At 31.2% G+C, this 20,139-nt stretch overlaps 1 protein-coding gene and 1 pseudogene across 1 annotated transcript; both read left to right on the top strand.

The window, feature by feature from the left end:
- The first annotated feature begins 587 nt into the window (after positions 1–587).
- On the top strand, positions 588–5,527 carry LOC130810485 (peroxidase P7-like). Its single transcript, XM_057676567.1, has 3 exons — positions 588–1,577; positions 2,197–2,388; positions 3,462–5,527. Exons 1-3 carry the CDS (start codon positions 1,260–1,262, stop codon positions 4,020–4,022), a joined length of 1,071 nt encoding a protein of 356 aa, XP_057532550.1. The 5' UTR covers positions 588–1,259; the 3' UTR covers positions 4,023–5,527.
- On the top strand, positions 4,136–10,555 carry LOC130797666 (peroxidase P7-like; annotated as a pseudogene).
- Positions 10,556–20,139: the final 9,584 nt, after the last annotated feature.

Raw genomic sequence — 20,139 nt, 5'->3', positions numbered from 1 at the left:
ACAGATACTGACTTGGGCGTCGGAGTAGGTCCCCGGAAAAACATTTCGAGCCCAGCTAACCCCTTGTTGCATTTTACATGAACAAGTATCTTCTCAGGTGGTCTTATTGCATAACTTGGCAAGATTGCAAAGACCGACTTCCACATCACTAGCATTAGCCTTTGACTAAGTCTAAATCAGGAGATTAACTTTGTAATTAATTGTTCCACAAAAGTAAACAGGAACACCCATCTTTGTAGTAGAGAGGAATGATTTGATTAGACTAGGTTTTATTTTGTGCAAATTATTCGAAGACTGATGATTTTTCCTTATAGTAGTTCTCTAAAAATAATATCAATATTTATGTGTACAATCACGTCCGTGGTCATTAATGTTGAATGAAAACTAAATTTAAAGTTATCTCAACGAATATAATTATTAAAACTCAATCTAATAAACTTTAACAGACTAGAGTTAAAGCTATTATATACAATTTATGTTTTTTAATTTTCGTATTCTAATCAACATTTCAAGCAGGTCTGTTAAACAGATCAGGTTGGGTCGGGTATGGGTTCAGGTTCGGATATAAGTCATATATAAATAGGACATAAATCCTTTGACCCAAACCAAACATATTAAGTTAATTGGGTTGAAAATCATAACTTTGACCTAACTTGCAATAAATTAGGTTGACTTGATTTCGACCTACTTAACCCTTTTAGAGTTTTTTGTTTTCACATTAAGGTTTTTAGCGTCAATTACATCTAATTTTTAGTCCTTAATTTTAAAATTTTTATTTTTTTAGTTGTTCATTTTGTATTTACTCTGAAAAAGAAACTATGCTTTATAGTTATTGAGTTAACTCGAAATTAAATCATGTAAATGAGTTTTAAACTGATCGACCCATTTAATAATTGGGTGAAGAGTCTCAACCAAGCGCACTTATTTTGTATTAGGTTTAGATCGAATTAACATGCCGATCAGATCAGCTTTTGCCAGATCTAATTTAATAAGTACTCCTATTTCATATTCCATCACATTATAGGAGCAGCATAAAATCATCACACTGTAAAGTAAAAGTATAAAACATTGTACAAAATCATAATTGGTAATTGTTATCTCAGACATTGTAATATTTTAATTGGATGAACCAAACAAGCTTAAGAGTAAAGCAATCCATGAAGGATGTATATGAAATTAGGGACAAATTGTCACTTGCATATATAATTTCCACTCATTGGAACACATTATATTAAACGCGTATTTAGCTGTAATGTTTCATGCACGTGATTTTTGGCCTTATTTTGCTTCTTATATATATATATATGGTAAGCATTTCTTCATCTAAGCTATATGTAGTTAACATATATACAACAAAATTTATACTCATGGCTTCAGCAATCCATCTTTTAGTTTTTCTCTCTTTTATTTCATTATTTGTGAGCTCTACTAACGCGCAACTTTCACCGTTTTTCTATTCTACAACATGTCCTAATCTTCAGTTTATAGTAACTAATACAATGAGCCAGGCAATATTTAAGGACCCGCGGGTTGGAGCTTCCATACTTCGATTGTTTTTTCATGATTGCTTTGTAAATGTAAGATTTATCTTTTTTTTGTCCCTATTTTAATTCTAGCTAGTTTATGTGGTTAATTTAATTATAGAGATGTTTGACAAATAACTGATTGTTGGTAGCTAGTAGCTGATTGTTGATTGATGGTAACTATAGCTGGTATCTAGTAGCTAGTATATGTGATCAACTCAAGATATTATGGGCGTGTTTGACAAACAACTAATTGTTGGTGGCTATTAGCTGATTGTTGATTGTTGGTAGCTAGTACTTGGCAACTACTATATGTGGTCAACTCAAGATATTATTGGGGGTATTTGACAAACAACTAATTGTTGGTAGTTAGTAGCTAATAGCAGCGGCTAATTTGATTTGTTGATTTTAACCCGCTGCTATGAGCAGCTTGTTTAAAAACAGCTTTTCAACCAAGTAATTCACCAAACACTAGTATCGGATGATTAGCCACCCAACCCTCTATTTGTAGCAAAATAAATTAAAATTGCCGAATAAGATGTTTTGCAAAACACCCTCACATATTTATCTCTGCATGTATCCTAAATCAATTGGACAACTATTTTCTTTATTACTAGCTTCAATGTTTGATATCAACTAATTTTTAAAAAATAAATTGTGATATGTGATGAAGGGTTGTGATGCATCGGTGCTTTTAGACGATACAGGGAACTTTACAGGAGAGAAGAATGCATTTCCGAATAGAAACTCGCTAAGAGGATTTGAAGTAATTGATAACATCAAGTCTAAAGTGGAAGGAGCTTGTAATGGGACAGTTTCATGTGCTGATATTCTTGCACTTGCTGCACGTTCTTCTGTCTTCTTGGTAAGTAAAAATTTATCAATTGGTAAAATTTATATTATTAAGTTAAATTAATTGTACAAATAAATGATATTTAGATAATAATAAAATTACTCCACATTGTTGATATACTCTTTATTTCAGTTGGATTTTCATTTCCTCACCAAACATTTATTCAAGAATATTTCTTGAGTGTTGACAATTGACTAAGATAATCTATGTGAGATTTTGGAAATAATGATAATGATTAGATGAAACTTTAGTAATTAATATGATAATGCATAAAATGAAGGTACTAAATCTTATGAGTAGCTCATGTATTAAAAAAAGACTAGATTAAAATAATGTATATTAACCTTTAATTTGAAAAGTATAAGTAAAAAATTGTGAGTTAGTTGAATGGACGGTAAAAAATATAGTCTAGCGAAGAGCCAATTGAAAAACGTTTGATACTATTTTATAGTGGATTAAGTCTATATATGTTAGATTTATTCAAATTGATCCGTTATTCATCTTCTTATTTTTTGATGATTTTTCTTTGCTATTATACTTTTAAGTATTTCTTCTTATATTTTATTTAAAATATATTTACTTTAGTAAAAAAACAAGTTCATTTTGGTTTAGCAAGATGAAAGTAAACTAATTAAGACTTTAAAGTATAAATTTTAAGGTGAAGTTTATTTTCTATTACTCTACAATTTGAAATCTATAAATGAATAATTAAAGTAAATATAATGCAAACAAATATTTCTTCTGCTCTATTATACTTGTTATATTTGACTTTTTACGCAACTCAATGCATGATTTTGATCGTTTATATATTAAATTATGCAAACTAAAAATTATAAAAAAAGTTAATATCATCAAAATATGTTACTAGAGGATTCGAACAAATTCCTATTTGATTATATTTTTTCTTACTTATTAATCTAATATATAAAATCAGCTTGAACGATTAATAGTGTCAATAAAAATATTTCAAAACGGAGAAAATATAAGTAAATGTAAAAGGCACCTTAATTTTAGAAATAATGTGCAGTGGCGTGTCTAAAACCACCGAATTAATTATTTAATGGACAATTTTATGATGTATGCAGTTAGGTGGTCCATCATGGTCAGTGCCACTGGGAAGAAGAGATGCAAGAACAGCAAGTCAAAGTGCAGCAAACTCAAAGCTCCCACCACCCACAGCTAGCCTTAGTACCTTAATTTCAATGTTTGCCTCAAACGGTCTAAATGCCCGTGACATGACTGCCCTCTCTGGCGCACACACTCTAGGCCAAGCACAATGTTTTACCTTCCGGACGCGTATCTATAACGAATCAAATATCGATCCCACATTTGCAACTTTACGACAATTTACATGTCCTAGAACCGTCACTACCTCTGAAAACAGTATACTCGCACCACTCGACATTACTTCACCTAACCGTTTTGATAATGCCTATTTTCAAAATCTTATTAATGGACGTGGGCTTCTTCATTCGGATCAAGTCTTGTTTAATAATGGATCACAAGATGGGTTGGTTAGCCTTTATAGTACAAATTATGTGAGTTTTGCTAATGATTTTGCTAATGCGATGATTAAGATGGGGAATATTAGTCCCCTTATGGGATCAAATGGTGAGATTAGGAAAAATTGTAGGGTTGTTAACTAACTTAATTAATTCAGTTCATAGATCGATTCGTTTAAAATTGTTCAAATAGAGTTGGATTAGGATTGTAATAGAGTATATAATATATCTATTATTTAATCATAAATATAGTATAAATGTGCCCATTATTACCTACAAGTGAGTCGTTTTGCATTAGAGAAAAGAGAAAAGAGAAAAGGGTATGCAATTTTATAAAGTTGAGGAGTAATTCCCATTAATACCAATTAATTTTAGTACTAAACATCTTTTGAGTTTTTATGTGGGTTACCTTTTTTTTTTTTTTTTGGTTATCCAGATCCATTTTCTAAACTCTAACATGGTATGAGAGCTTAAATTGTTGTTGTGTCTTTAATCTTTTTGACTGAACATGTAATCTTACGACTGATTAAGGAGCCTTAAATAATGTTTATTCTCCTCATATTTGGGTTGTTCAGACTCATTTTCTAAATTCTAACCCATAGCTCTTAAAGTCATAATCAAACCTCGAGTTATGTTATACTTCCTCCATTCCATTATACTTCTACATTTGACTTTTTACGCAATTCAATATGTTATTTTGATCATTTATAGATTAAATTATGCACATCTAAAAATTATAAAAACGTAATATTATAAAAGTATGAGATTAGACGATTCAAACAAGATCCCAACTGCCTATATTTTTTCTAACACATTAGCCGTAATATATAAAATAAGCTTAAACGATGAATATGTTAAAAATCGTTATGCAGCGAGTATTTCAAAATGAAGAAAATATACTAACTAATTATTAGATAGTTAAACTCTCAATATATGTTATATACTTTATCATTTTTTTTTTCACTTTTCTAGTGATGCATCATTATTGGAGTGACTATTCTAGGGTATCATATTGGGCCGATGTTACTGATCAAGGGGGTAACTGAAAAATGGTGGCCCTGATTTTTTACTTTTCTAAAAAGAAATTGTAATCAGTTGATATGGTTGTATACAGCTAGGCTACGCATATTATGAAAATTTTAGATCCAATGAAGAACAGATTCTCTTTTTTTCTATAATTATTATTAATTATGAATGTCTATCTTTTTCCGCAAAAGACAGAAATAATTTATGGAGGAAAAAATTATTGAGAACCCACATCAACAATGAACATGCATATGTATGTAAATCTTATCCTTCAAACAAATTCCTCCGTTTTATAAATCTATTGTATACTTTGCTATATAAATGAAGCTTCTTCACCTTTTTTTTTCCATTTTTATTGTGAGTTGAACAAAATTTTCTCTTATCAAACTTTGTTAGGATTAATATTGTGATATATCAGTTACTTAAACTAGATTGTTGTATGAGAAGGTCTCAATGTAACATATGTCCATATACATAGACTAAATAACCTAACTAATACAAATTAAATGGGGTGTAATGGCAATTAGCTGTTAGTTGTTCGTTGTTGGCCGTTTCAGTTGACTTGTTTGACCAGCTGGAAATCTTGTTTGTTTTGTTTGCTTTTTCAACTTTTAAGCTAGTTGTTTATGGAGATGTCTTGTGAATTAAGGTATTGTTTGTTGGCTGTTTGTTAGAGAAAAATAGTGGGTCAGCAAACCAAAAGCTAATTGGAGTAGCTTTTTTGTTTCTTGTGAGACCGTCTCTCAAAGAGACAATCTAAAAATAAGAAGCCCACATTCTCATTTTCTCTTTGATTTGTATTAATGGGCTAATTAGCCCATATATCTAAGAAAAATTGAAATGAATAAGATAAAATTATCAAAAAAATGCACAAAATAAGATAAGTTTCAACTTATTTCCAAAAATAAACGTGTAATTCAGGTTTGGGGCTGTTCGCAGTTATTAACTGCGAACAGGTGGAAAAAACAAAGCAGCTGCGAACAGGTGTTGACTTTTGTTTGACCTTGTTCGCAGCGTCGACCACAAATACACAGCAGCAGCTCCCTTCTTTTCCATTTTTCCCAATTTCAAAACCCTATCTTAAACAACTCGACATTCTCTTTACAAAAACCACTATTAGACTAGCTTCAATACATCAATTCTTATATTCCTCTTTCAATTTGGCACTTCAAATTTAGTCTACGATACTCTAACTTGCACAAAGGTAAACTTGTATGCTTTTTTTTAGTATATATATATATATATATATATATATATATATATATATATATATATATATATATATATATATATATATATATATATATATATATATATATATATATCTTTTTTTAGGGTTTTGATGAAGTTTGGTTATTTTCTCTAATGTAGGTTACTAGTTCTAAAATCAACACTCTTCTTAATCTTCCATAACTGTTCAAGTTAATGTTTGACTGTTTTCATAGTTTTATGTTGTTATTTGAAGTATTGTTGTTGATGAGCATATTGAATTAGTTGAATTTGATGTACGTTATATATTATTAGAAATTTTGATGTTGTTATTAGAATTATCATTTATGAACTTATTAATTGGTTTATTATTTGAATTTTATGTACATTATATATTATTAGAAATTTTGATGTTGTAATTAATTGATTTATTGGTTGAATTTTATGTGCATTATATATGTATGATCTTAGTTATATTATGGACTTTATTAATTTATAGAACAAAAAGATTATAATCAAATGAATATAATGTACTTGTATGGGCATGAAGATGTTGATTTTGTTTGTATTCATGTAGAAATGGCATCATTTCGCGTCACTATAGTATGTTTTTGGAATGGTTCTATTCGAGAAAGTAGTGGCAAGTTAATTGTGTTGGGGGAAGACGTAGGTTTTTAGCATGCAACTCGAACATGGATTTGAATCAGTTTAAACGTTTTATATGTTCTAAGATTGGATTGGACTCCACTAGAAGTACCGTAAATATAAGCTTTAAATATGACATGAGTGGAGAATTGCTAGTCTTTTCCTGTTGAGGATGATGAGGCTATAGATGCTATGTGGGAGCATTCAAAGTCCACCCAAATTCCCTCTTTGAAGTTATACATAGAAGAAGTATCCTTAGGGAATGTAGTTGCTTCTAATCCTACTCCTACCCCTATGCCTATATCAACTCAAGAAACTTAAAATTCTTTTGTTCCTTCCACATCTTGTACTCTTTCTCAACCCCCTCCGAATCATGTACCAAATGATTCAATGATTAACTTAGGAGAATGAGATGGGACCTTGAGATGATGGAAATGAGAGTAATGAGCTCGTTGACGATCCTTCTGAGGATGATGTGGATGACGATGAGGATGCGCTAGCAAATGACATGACCCTAGGCAACATTCCTACAATCATTCCCCTACACCTCATGCTCTATGTCCACCTCTAGATGAGGGCACCATTTCGAGGTACTCTCTCTTATATTTGATAGGATCTGTCTTGTTTGCTGATAAAACAAGCAACCAAATACAGCTCCTATATTTGACATTACTTGACGACCCATGGGAGCGCATCGCCGAGTATAGCTGGGGCTCCGCAGCCTTTGGATACTTGTACAGGAGGCTATGTGGTGCTGTCCATAAGAACGTCAAGGAGATTGCAGGACCATTAGCCATATTACAGGTAATAAAAATAACATTTAATTCTAATCCACATTTGATGAATTACATACTAATTACATTTGCAATCGTTAGTTGTGGGCGTGGGAGCATATTCTTATCGACCAATCTTACAGAAGCGTTGGTCGTGGTGAAGCTGCAATATTATACATTTTTTTGGAATCAAAGTTAAAAATGTGCATATAAAATCATAAAAATAAGTTAAATTTATGAATGAGAATTAAATATATGAATGAGAATTAATGAAAAATAATAAGTCATTGCTAAATATAATTAAAAATATAGGAAAACTCATATGACGAACTAAAACGAAAAGCGTAGCAAAACCCATATATATATATATATATATATATATATATATATATATATATGTATATATATATATATATATGTATATATATATATATATGTATATATATATATATGTATATATATATATATATGTATATATATATATATATGTATATATATATATATATATATGTATATATATATATATGTATATATATATATATATGTATATATATATATATATGTATATATATATATATATGTATATATATATATATATATATGTATATATATATATATATATGTATATATATATATACATATATGTATATATATATATATATATATATATATATATATATATATATACATATGACATCATCTTGATATTCTAAATATAACGTGTCAACTGATTGCTGAAATATTTGACGTTACTCTCTAACGTAAAATTTAATTGCCCATGCACACGTTCAACATAATTCTTGGATTTTCTTTGCTACAAATACTCCTCATCATTTGTACGTTTTTCTTCATCACACCTTAAAAATCTTTCACTTAAGCATAAGACTTAGAAAGATCTCAATATTTTGCAACAAAAGTAAACGTATTTCCTTAATTTTTTCATTTTTTAAAGAAGTCATGAATTCAACAGTAATAAAAAGTATACCCGTTATTTTTATGATTGCACTTCTTGCATGTGCTAGTAACGCACAACTCTTGTCGCCTTCGTTCTATTCAAGAACATGCCCTAATCTTCAGTCAATAGTCCACAACACAATGAGGCAAGCTATGGCTAGAGAGGCACGTTTGGGAGCTTCTGTCCTTCGCCTTTTCTTTCATGATTCCTTTTTTAATATAAGTGAATACGTTCATTTGTTGAGGTGAAAAAATTTAAATTTTTTGGTTCGTGAATTTAACCATAGTATATATCATATAGCTTAGTTCTATATTTTACTTCTAATTAACGTTGTAATTTTTTTTCTTATTTTTAGGAATGTGATGCATCTCTACTTCTAGACGACGCACCTACATTTACTTGTGAAAAGAAAGCTTTTCCTAATAGAAACTCAGTTAGAGGTTTTTGAAGTCATCGGTGCCATCAAAACTAATGTAGAAGCTAAGGTGCTTGTAGTGGCATAGTTTCATGTGCAGACATACTAGCTCTTGCAGCACAAGAAGCTGTCTTCCTGGTAAGAATATTTGATATATAAGAGCTAGCTAGTTTGTTGTCTTTAACTTTGCTGAGCATAATTTGTTATTTTTTCTAAATTTCAATTACTTTTATTCATCTTATTTTTGTTAAATTTGTTCATAATGAACTAGTGTTTGAATATATAGTAAATCCTGGGGTCTCAACTATGAGCTTAAGTTCTTGTTTGAGTTGATTCCTTAACATGGTATCAAAGGCCATCGTGATAAGTGGTCACGGGTTCAAAGGTAAGCCACCCTCATTTAATATGGAGTATTTAGCGCCAGATTTGAGAAGAGTCTGTGTTGCATCCACACTTCTAGTCTAAATGATTCTCGTGTCATGAGGGGCGTGATAGAATATATATCATATCTTAATTAGGGCCTCAACTATCGACTTAAACTCTTGGTTAAGTTGGTTCCTTGTTACCTACCTTATTTCTCCCAAGTTGTTAGAACTTTATATTTTGCTAAATTTAGTTATAAGCTAAGGTATTTTCCCTTAACCTTAAAATAATTTAAGTCATATTCTTTTTACTAATATTCTTATTATTTTAACTTATTTGCGCTATTAATTTAGAGTTTGATCTTTTATATGTTTGTCAGCATTTAGGTTTTTTATTTTTGCGATGCGAAACTTTAAATTTACACTCAACAATAACCAATATTATCTTATAAATGAAAATAAAAATTATATTTCAAGGCCACAATTTATATATAGAATTCCAATTTCCAATATTTTTACTTATAAAAAAATCAATAATATTATTCACCCATGCAAAAAATAATCAATAATAAAGATCATGCAGTCAGGAGGCCTGTCATGGGCAATACCATTGGGAAGAAGAGATGCAAGAACAGCAAGCCAAACTACAGCCAACACCAACCTCCCACCACCTACAGCAAGCCTCAGTATCCTAATCTCCCCATTCGCCGCGCAAGGCCTAAATGCTTGCGACATGACCGCCCTCTCGGGCGCCCACAAAATCGGTCAAGCGCGTTGCACCACCTTTCGGACCCACATTTAAAAAACTGACCCTAATTTCGCCACCCTTCGTAAGGCGACATGTCCGGGTCCCACCTCTAGCACGGGCGACGATAATCTTGCCCCATTTGACATCGTTACACCTAATGGATTTGGTAACGGCTACTTCCAAAATTTGGTGGCTAGACATGGGCTTCTTCATTCGGATCAAGAATTGTTCAATGGTGGATCACAAGATGCCCTAGTTAGATTATATAGTGTGAATTTCAAGGCTTTTGTTGATGATTTTGTCAATACAATGATTAAGATGGGAAATATTAGTCCACTTAGTGGATCTAATGGTGAAATTAGGAAGAATTGTAGGCTTATTAATTAGGAACTCATCACAGTCATACTCAGTGTATTCCGATAGTAGGAACTATGATCAGGATCTAGAGAGTAAAAAAAGACGACAACTCATACACAGCCAATGAGATTATTAATTAGGAACTATTAATTAATATTATATGTTACTTTTTATTAATAAAATGTTATTAGGGTCAAAAGGACTTGTGATAGACTATTTGTACCAAGTTTCTATATCTTGGATATGTTTTATAACTTGTATTCTATAGTATTTCATTGAATTAAGTCTAAATAAACGATTCCAATGTGCATTCATTAGTTGGTTATCTTCATTGTGAATTTATAACCATAGTGGAGTCTTTTAAGGAAGTAAAGTGGCTGAAAGGTTAGATTGGAGAGTTTTTTCTAGCTTGAGTTTGGTATGTGTGCATTGTGATTGTCAAAGTGCAATACATTTCGCTAGAAATTAGAATACTTATTATTAGTAAACCAACCACGTTGATATAAAATACAACTTCATTTGGGACCAGATTGAATTGAAAAGGTTGACATTAGTTAAAATCGAAAAGATAGTTCCTCGGATAAAATGACCAAAACTTTTTCTACTACCAAAGTTTGGTCTTTGTGTAGATTTAGTTGGGCAATCTCCCATTAGTATGTGAGCTAGTAGTATGTAATAGTGAAGGTAGAATCTTTAAGAAGGTGCATTTTAGATGTTCTAAACCATTTAATTTTAATCTTGTTTTTCTCAATTCAATTGATGGCTTGAATCATTAATCCTAGCGCAGTTTAGATGTTTTTGTCCCACATTGTTAATGAATAAAAAATCTATACAAAAAATTATAAAGTGGGAATCCCACATTCAATCATGTTTTTGTTATTTTATGTGTCATTCTCTATCTCCATCTGCTGGAATAAGATTGCCTTACTACTCCACTTTAGCTGCTACATCAAAACATTTGTTGAGTTTTGCATGCATCTTATGTTTTTGCATTAATGGTAAACACTTGACAACTCCTATGATTATTGAAAAGTTTAAAACATATTTTTCGAATTTAATCATCCGTATAAGTTTTTAGCTGATTAAATTGATTATTTAACATAATATTAGAGTTAATAGTTGAAGCCTCAATATAATTTAGTTCCTCTATCAATTATGCTTGTCCTATCTTACCTATTTTTTTCTCATAAATTCATCACTCATATTCACTGCCAAAATTTTGGATTTTAAGGAGTCTGATAAATCAGATTTAGCAAAATTTTCTGAAACAAATGAGTATAAATAAAAATAAAAAAAATTTAGGAAATTATTTCATAAATGAAATATATTGTTGGGAAGAAAAAAACTAATGAAACTGAGAATAGAAGTGGGTATTTTTTAATAAGAAAAATAATTTCATTCCTAAGGTACTTCTATCTATCTATTTTAAGAAAAAGGTAAGAAAGGGCTCAAGAGTAGATAGATGATAAAATGTGCTTTGAAAATTATAATTTTTTTTTTTTTTTCATTAAGTTTATTGGGTGATTTTCATTTTAATTACGAGTGTCCATTTCATTTAGAATAAAATTTAAGTAGTTTTTTACATAATTAATTATATGTAATTATTTTATTATTAATTTATATAATAACACGCACTTATATTATATTTTCAGAGGGCTCAAAATTTGCTTTTTGCTCCGGGCCTCTAAAGCATTTGAGCCGGCACTGCGGGGGTGAGAAAAATATTTTAAGATATAAATTACATGGCATTGTTTAATCTCTTTAACTTTATAAAGCCACATGATTGTATTATCTTTTTGATCAAAAGTTTGTGAAAATTAGTTTATGTTGAATATATAATACCATTTATACTTAGTACAATTTGCAAAGTATAATAGTTTTAAAAACTTAAGAAAATTAAATACCCAAAAGAAGGTGATTAAAAGTACTATAATAGTTGAATATATTAGTAGTCAAATACTTACTTCAATTCCATAATATTTTCTATTGATAGTGACAATTTTTCTATACAATATGTCACACTCAATAGCTAGTATTATAGAACAGAGAAAATACTAAAAAAGAAATTCTCAAAGTATACCATACCAAGTGAAATGACATCATCTATGTTTTGTAAATGGAAAATTTCCTATATAATAATGTGACACAGAGTCAATTTTAAAAGATAATTACTCATCTGTCCTGACAGAATTAAATTAAAGAAAAGAAGATGATTTTAAGAAAATGGTAATAAATTAAGAGATAAAATAAATTATGCGGGTAAAATTAAAAGAGGGTTAAAATGTATAAAAGAATAAATTGTGTGAATGAAATTAAAAAATGGTTAAAATGTATGGATAAGAATGAAAGTAAGTGGTAGGCCATTGTCCAAATAAAAATGATGCAAATTAAATAAGACGGATCAAAATGAAAAATACTTAAAATTTAACGGGACATAGGGAGTATTACATAAAAGTAATTATTTTACTTTAGCGCTATATATAGATAGATTTAGTATAAAGTATGATTTGGGCACTTGGCTTAATAATGATTGCAAAACTAAATAGGTTAATTATTGATGACTAAAATAAAAATGAAAATAAAGGCACATGTAAAGTGGGGAATCACTTGAACAAAAAGAATTAGAAGGCAACTCAAAGTAGAATCTATTCTCTTTAAATATAACCACAATTTTATGCTATGTAATCATTTATATGCATGAAGATGGCAAGTTTTTCCACTAATTAATTTCAAGTAAGTAAACAAAGTATAGAAGTATAATATTAGACAGAGTGGCAAGCTAAGAGTTGAGGGATAACAACAAACTTTCTTCTAAAGTGAACGTTGCTTTGAGAAATTAAAGGACTTGATAAACTAAAGAAAACATTCCAATGAAAACTAATTATTATATTTTCTGTAAAAGTAAAATATATAGACACGGTTTTACTACAAAAACACATTTGGTTTTATTATGAGAATATATTTGAACCAGCCTTATAGAGATAATTTCACTATCAGAACACATCAAAAATTTATAAGAAAACAAGCTAAAAGCAAATTAAAATTGAATCGTATAAAATTATTTTAGTACACGTACATTTGAGCCAGCCTAATAGCAATGATTTTACTATCAAAATAAGTCATTAAATTTTAAAAACGAATTTTTGTAAGTCATATTATATCGTCTAATTATAAAAGATTGATTACCATGATAATGTTATAACACCTTTTAAGAAAATTAACACTAGTTTATTCGTATTAATTAACTTTAATCGATGTAAAATAAGTCCTAAAAATTTGTTTTTGAGATTTTACTAATAATTGTAGACAACTTCATTATCAATATTTTTTTTGAAAGACCTTCATTATCAATATTAATAGCAAAAGTTACAATGAGTTAGTAGTATAATTTGTCTAATAGGATTTTGTTCAATTTTTCTAAGTATATTTCTTTTACTCTTCACTCCATTCTTTTAATATCCACTGCATCTTTTCTAGCATGTTACACTACCTTAATATATTTTTTAAATATATTTCAATTAATAAAGGTGTATAATAGATGCGTTTACTTTAATTAGATGACTGAAACACTTATGAGAGGAATTAATTTTACGATTTTAGTTGCTTGCTAGTTTTATAAAAATATCAATATTATTTTATTAACCAAACATAAAATGTGTAAATATGATATTTTTATCTGATTATATATTTTTGTTTTAAAAAATCTTGATAACTACTTATACATGTTAGAGTATATAACATATCCTGGGGCCTCAACCATAAGCTTAAGCTTTTGGTTGAGTTGGTCTCTTGATATGGTATCAGAAGCCAACGTGAGAGGTCACGGGTTCGAATCTAGTTGGTTCCTTGACAATACGCAGTTGTTTTTCAAATTAAGATAACTTATTAAAGATAAATAAAAATTCTTTTTATTAAAGATAAGTATCTTTGAATGCTCCATGCAGAGCATTTCTTTGGCATGCGGACGCTAACAACACTAAACCAGGGCTTGTTAGCTGGCAAAACTTGTGTTTTGGTAAGAAGGAGGGTGCTCTTGGTATTCAAAACCTGGAAATGTGGAACGTTGTCACTGTTGGCAAACTCTCATGGCATGTTTATCATATGTCAGAGTCACTGTGGATTCGATGGATTCATGGTGTTTATACCAAAGGAGCTAATTGGTTACGATTTAATCCCCCCTACAGCTAGTTGGTTCCTACGAAAGATCTGCAAAGCAAGGGACACTCTCAGCCACTGGGTGATGAAGGACAACTACCGTAGTGCTGATGTCTATAAGGAGTATGCTCAACATAACACCCCTGTAGCTTGGGCAAAGTTTGTGTGGCACAGGCCTTCAATACCCAAAGAGAGTTTATTCTTTGGCTTGCTTTCCAAAACAAACTTAAGACTCGAGATCGACTTTTCAAGTTTGGTCTTATTGATGATGCTAGTGGCGCCATGTGCCTCACTGCAGCTGAGACCTTGGAACACCTTTTCTTTGAATGTGTGTTCAGCTCTCCTGTATTGCTGCCTTATCGAATTAGTTAGGTGTCCCTCTGCTTAACTCCAGTCTGGATAGGCTAGCAAGGAAGAAATGGAAAGTCTCTAGTATGAAAAGGGAAATAATTATTACTAGCCTCTGCTATCACATTTGGAGGGCTCGTGAGAATGACCGCCAAATACCGATACGATGCAAAGAACAAACAACAATGAATAAAATAAGTTTGACAATGTAACAAAAGACACAAAGATTTAAGGAGGTTCACCCAATGTTGGCTACGTCCTCCGTGGTGTGTAGTTTATGTTTATATTATATCAAAAGAATACAAACAACACTTCAATATGAAGAATTACAATTGAGATAGAGATAACAAACAAGAAAGGCTATGTGTTTGGCTTAGGGGTTGTGTTTGATGTGTTTGATGTGTGAGTATGAGAGCCCTATTTATAGTACTAGGTACATGAAGATAAATAGCTCACTTGAATACATAGTTAATATTGAGTAATGAATACTATGAAATAACTCTAAGGATTTGAAAGGTCGAAAACAAGCATCCCATGCATATCAGAGGATCCGCCCGACCGGATCAGAGAGCTCGCTCGATCGAGCGAGTATCAGCCAAAACTGGGGCATTCTGTCTGACCGCTCGACCTACCAAAATGACTCGCTCGGTCGAGCGGGTAGGTCGAGCGACCTTACTGCTTCCTCTGTCAGATTTTGATCGAGCATACAATAAATCAAACCCTTTCATTTTCTTCATTAATCTTCATTAACACCCATAATTCTTCATGAATACTCCACACATAATTACACCCATTTAGTTACCATCATCCAAGAGTCACACTCATGAATTCAACCCTTTAATGTGCACTCAAGTCACACACTACCATTCATAACAGCTCGAAATGATGCGATTTGAAACCTTAGTATGAGCACTACTTTAGCTATTTTGCACAAAGTTCAACAAGAGGTTAAAGGGAGGATCTACACTCTTTATCCATCTCACCTTGATGAGGAATGTATACTATTATTTGCCTAGACTCTTGTATAGATTTTGATTTCTGATTCTGTCTGTGAGGCGCTTTTTTCTCTCTGCACATGAAGAGTGAGTTGAGACGTCCGTTTATTGAAAGTAGGTCTCTCCTTCATACTGATGCGATAAAAGGGGGGATTGCTCCGTCCTCCTTTGTGTTTATAGTGTCTTGTTTGGTGCAATGGAATATTCATTCCCTACATGTAGCATTTGCTGATTTTGACCATGCCACGTTTACGGTTTAGAGGTGATGCATCCGACATTATGTATGAAAAATACAATAGTTGTATAATATACTCATATGATCTATTAATTTCTAGTAATTTCATCAATATTAATTAATTTCTAAAATTATGTATGAAAAATACAATAATAATTTCATTAATATTTGATGAACATCAATCTTGATATCAAGTTAATAGAATTTTATATTTGAGACTATTTATTGTGTTCACTGTTGTAATTTTTTTTGCATTCTCTTGAGAACTTGAGTTAAGTTTTTATTTCTTATGAAGATAAAAAAATATTAACTTAAATTTTCTTAAGTTTTTATTTAGTTATTTAGTTATGAAAATCTTATAGATTCAATGTTGAGATAGTTAAAGTTTTTGAAATTTCTTTTTTAAAAAAATTTCTCAAACAAAGAATTTATTCATAAGTTTATAGTTAATATGTGTTTACAGACTCATAACCCTACAAACCTAAACCTCTATTCTAACCCACCCTATCCTATACCCTATCCTTCCTATAGGCTCTAAAAGCCTCTACCATTTTCTATCCTATAAGTTTTAAAGCCTTTATCCTATCCTATCCTATAAATTCTAAAACCTCTACCCTATTTTATCCTATAGGCTTTAAAGCCTCTACCTTATCTTATCCTATAGGCTCTTAAGTCTCAACCCTATCCTAGCCCTAAAGCCTCTAACCTATCCTATAGGCCCTTAAGCCTCTACCCCATCCTAGCTCTAAAAGCCCTTGTAACCTATCCTATCCTATTGACCCTAAGCCTCTAACCTAACCTAAAAGCCCCAAGTCCTTTAAACTTTAGACCCTATGGCCTATGCTCAAATAGCCAAGCCTATAGAAGTCTATAAGCAGCCAACAAGAGCACATTGGCATATAGTCTACACGAAACTATATTTATAAGAGGATAATGGTCTTGCCTTCTTTCATTTACCGATGTAGGATTTGAGAAATATTCAAAAATAAGCAATCTATTTTGTATGAGATCGTCTCACGGTGAGAAAACCTTTAAATAAGAAGCCCATGAGATAAAAGTTTCTATTATTGGGCTATTTGACCCAAGAGTGAGGCATGTCTCATGATAAGATCATCTCATACAAGAATTTGTGACAAATAAATAATAAGTTGATTTATTTTCAGCGAATCAAATAAAAGTTAGTATATTATTAGCAATTTTCCCTTTTAAAGATTGGCCTTGACTTTTATTTGTAGTCATATATAGCTAAACAAAGTCTCAAAACAAATTGTCTTCTTTGTGATTTAGAATCTGAAGGTGAAAGTGTTTTACGTGGTATACATATCAGGTGTTTAGATGTTGGCTTATACACCGAAGGTGTTTGGTACTTGGTTTTTACATTGATTTTTGGCTTTTGGCTTGTTGGTTGGTCAAACAGTCAAAAAAAGTGTTTGGTAAATAGCTTTTAAGCTAGTCGAAAAGATAGCTTTTAAGCCAAAAAAAAATTCCAGTTAGCTTTTTTTATTGGCTTGGCTTGTTAGCCCACTTTTTCTCTAATAAACAGCCAACAACCATGTTGGACCTCTTGAATTTTGATGATGACTACACTTTATTTAAGCAAATATGTTTTTAGAGATTGTGTGCAGGTCGATATCCGGTCGTGATAATGATCGTTGATAGTACCTATGATTTAGCTTATGGAAACGTACATGTCAAAAGGTTTCAAAAGAGGTTAGGAGAAGCATATCGCTTGGGATGTAAAATGGAGACAGCAAGTCTACTGTTCCTAAGTTGGATGTTCTAGCTAAACTGAAGTCTGGAGACAGCGCACTGTTCCTAAGCTGAAGGTTGACTACGTTGACTGAAAATTCTGGTTATTATATTTTAATTAGTATTTTTAGTTAATGTATTTAATAAAATTAATTTGTTGCAGTAATAATTTATTAAATTAATTGGCAAATCGTTTTTCTTAAATAAAATGAATTAACGTTTTTTTTTAAGATCCTTTATTTTAGGATCTATTTTTAGTAAATCCAGGATTTGTTAAATATAGAACTAACTGATTTGAATTAGTCTTAGCTATCTTCTTAACTGGTTTTTATTCCTAAAAATTAGCAAGCAACCATTCCCACTAAGATTAACCGTTTCTATTAATAGCAAAAACGTTCCAGCAATTAGTACTGGAACAGGAACAGCTATTGAAGAAACTGCTGCTTGAAGGGAACAGAAGACAGCGGTTATTTCTGTCTGGTTTGACTTAGTCAAATAACCGTATGGCTGCATTATCCACATTACTCCCATGATCTTTTGATAATGGAATAATGGATTGGAATATTCCTTTTTATTAGGGACTTTAGCTCTATAAATAGTGGACTCGGTTATTCTTCAAAACTCGCCTTAGTATGAGCCATTAAATCATACGTAATTTTGGGAGAATTTTTTACAAGAAAATTTTGTTTTTAAAATGCCAATTAATTTATAATATTTTCTTGTGCAACTCATTGATTTTATTTTTAGAGAATTTTTATCCTTTGTAAGGGTTTTTGAGAGAATTTGTAATTAGACTCGGGTGAGTCTAAGGGGAAATTAGATAGCTTTTAATGAAGCTAGAGAAGAGATTAGCTTTGAGTAAAGCTAAGGAGAAAGCTTCTAGTGAAGCTTGTGGTGAGAATTAGCTTTTAGTGAAGCTAAGTTTGTTGCTTTGAGTGAAGCAATTTAAGAGAGAAGAGTTGGCCTAGTTGATGCGCTTCGAGTGAAGTAAGATGTTTAATGTAATTGTAACGAGTTGCCTTAAACATAGTGGAGAATTTAGAAATCCCGAGGGGTCGTGGTTTTTCCTTCTATTTAGGCCTAGAAGGTTTCCACGTAAAAATCGTTTGTCTCTTTTAATTATTTCGCTCTAAGTTTAAGCTTTATTTATTTTATTCAATTCCGCAAAAACAGGGCAAAAACGCTTAAACTAGTAACAACAACAATTCACCCCCCCCTCTTGTTGCTGTTCCCGTTCCTAATTGAGTCTACAATTGGTATCAGAGCCCTGTTCCCAGTAGATCAGGAAACCCTGAGGGCAGAATCCTGGTGTTCCCGAAAATGTCAATTATGAACGAGCGAATGGAAGAAGGGTATTCTACTCAAAGACCAACCATGTTCGATTGAAAATTCTATAAATAATGGAAAAATAGGATGGAGATCTTTATCAAAGCAGAAAATTATCAAGTTTGGAGAGTAATCGAAATTGGAGATTTTGAGGTAACCACTACTAACTCCAACAATGAAATTGTTCTCAAACCCGCAACAGGTACATATTTCTAACTCATTTTATTTTCATCCATCCAAATTTAGTAAAAATAAATTAATAGAGTTGCTAAAGGAGACACAAGCTAAACTTGAAAATTGTAATGTTAAGTGTCTCAAATTAGAAAAGGATCTCAAGGTAAGCAAAGACCATGTCTCCTATATAAACACCTTTAGATATGATGTCCAAAACAGATTTTTCGGTTTGTTGGACCTAAACATAATCCTAAAGGAAAGTATGGAGAGAATTAAAAAGGAAAATGTTATTCTTAATATTGAGTTATCACAATACAAATTATTAGGCTTAAATGAAGAATTGAATGATGCATCTATTAAAGATTTATGCTATGATTTTCAAAATTTAAAATTAAATCAGGAATCCGACCGTAACAATGATGACAAGCTTGAATTAAGTTCAAGAGAAAAAGTGAAAATCAAAATTACTCCCAAATGGATTCAAGATGCTAAAAGTAAAAATTCAAAAGGCCTAAAATATTTTAAGAATAACAAGAAGAAAAAGGCTTACGTTGATCTCCCTAGCGACAGGTTCTGTTCCTTCTGTGGAGGAACTGGTCATCTGAAGGACCAGTGCACCAAAAGGGAACAGTACACTGTCTCCAACAGAAACTATGTCGATAACATTCAGATTAAGAAAAATGATTCATGCAAAATCGACAAGGAACCCAAGAAAGTCTGGGTTCCTGTAACTAACAATTATTTTTTTCAGGTCCAAGTGAGGGGGAACAGCTCATGGTATCTCGACAG

The sequence above is a fragment of the Amaranthus tricolor genome, chromosome 1, assembly GCF_026212465.1.
Source record: "Amaranthus tricolor cultivar Red isolate AtriRed21 chromosome 1, ASM2621246v1, whole genome shotgun sequence".
Classification (NCBI taxonomy): Eukaryota; Viridiplantae; Streptophyta; class Magnoliopsida; order Caryophyllales; family Amaranthaceae; genus Amaranthus; species Amaranthus tricolor.
The sequence above is the reverse complement of the archived record's forward strand: the minus strand, read 5'-3'. Positions and strand labels throughout refer to the sequence as shown.

Coding starts and splice junctions, on each gene's coding strand:
- LOC130810485 (XM_057676567.1), top strand. CDS start 1,260: ATGCACGTGATTTTTGGCCTTATTTTGCTTCTTATATATATATATATG. Junction 1,578..2,196: donor TTCATGATTGCTTTGTAAAT/GTAAGATTTATC, acceptor TATGTGATGAAG/GGTTGTGATGCATCGGTGCT. Junction 2,389..3,461: donor CACGTTCTTCTGTCTTCTTG/GTAAGTAAAAAT, acceptor TGATGTATGCAG/TTAGGTGGTCCATCATGGTC.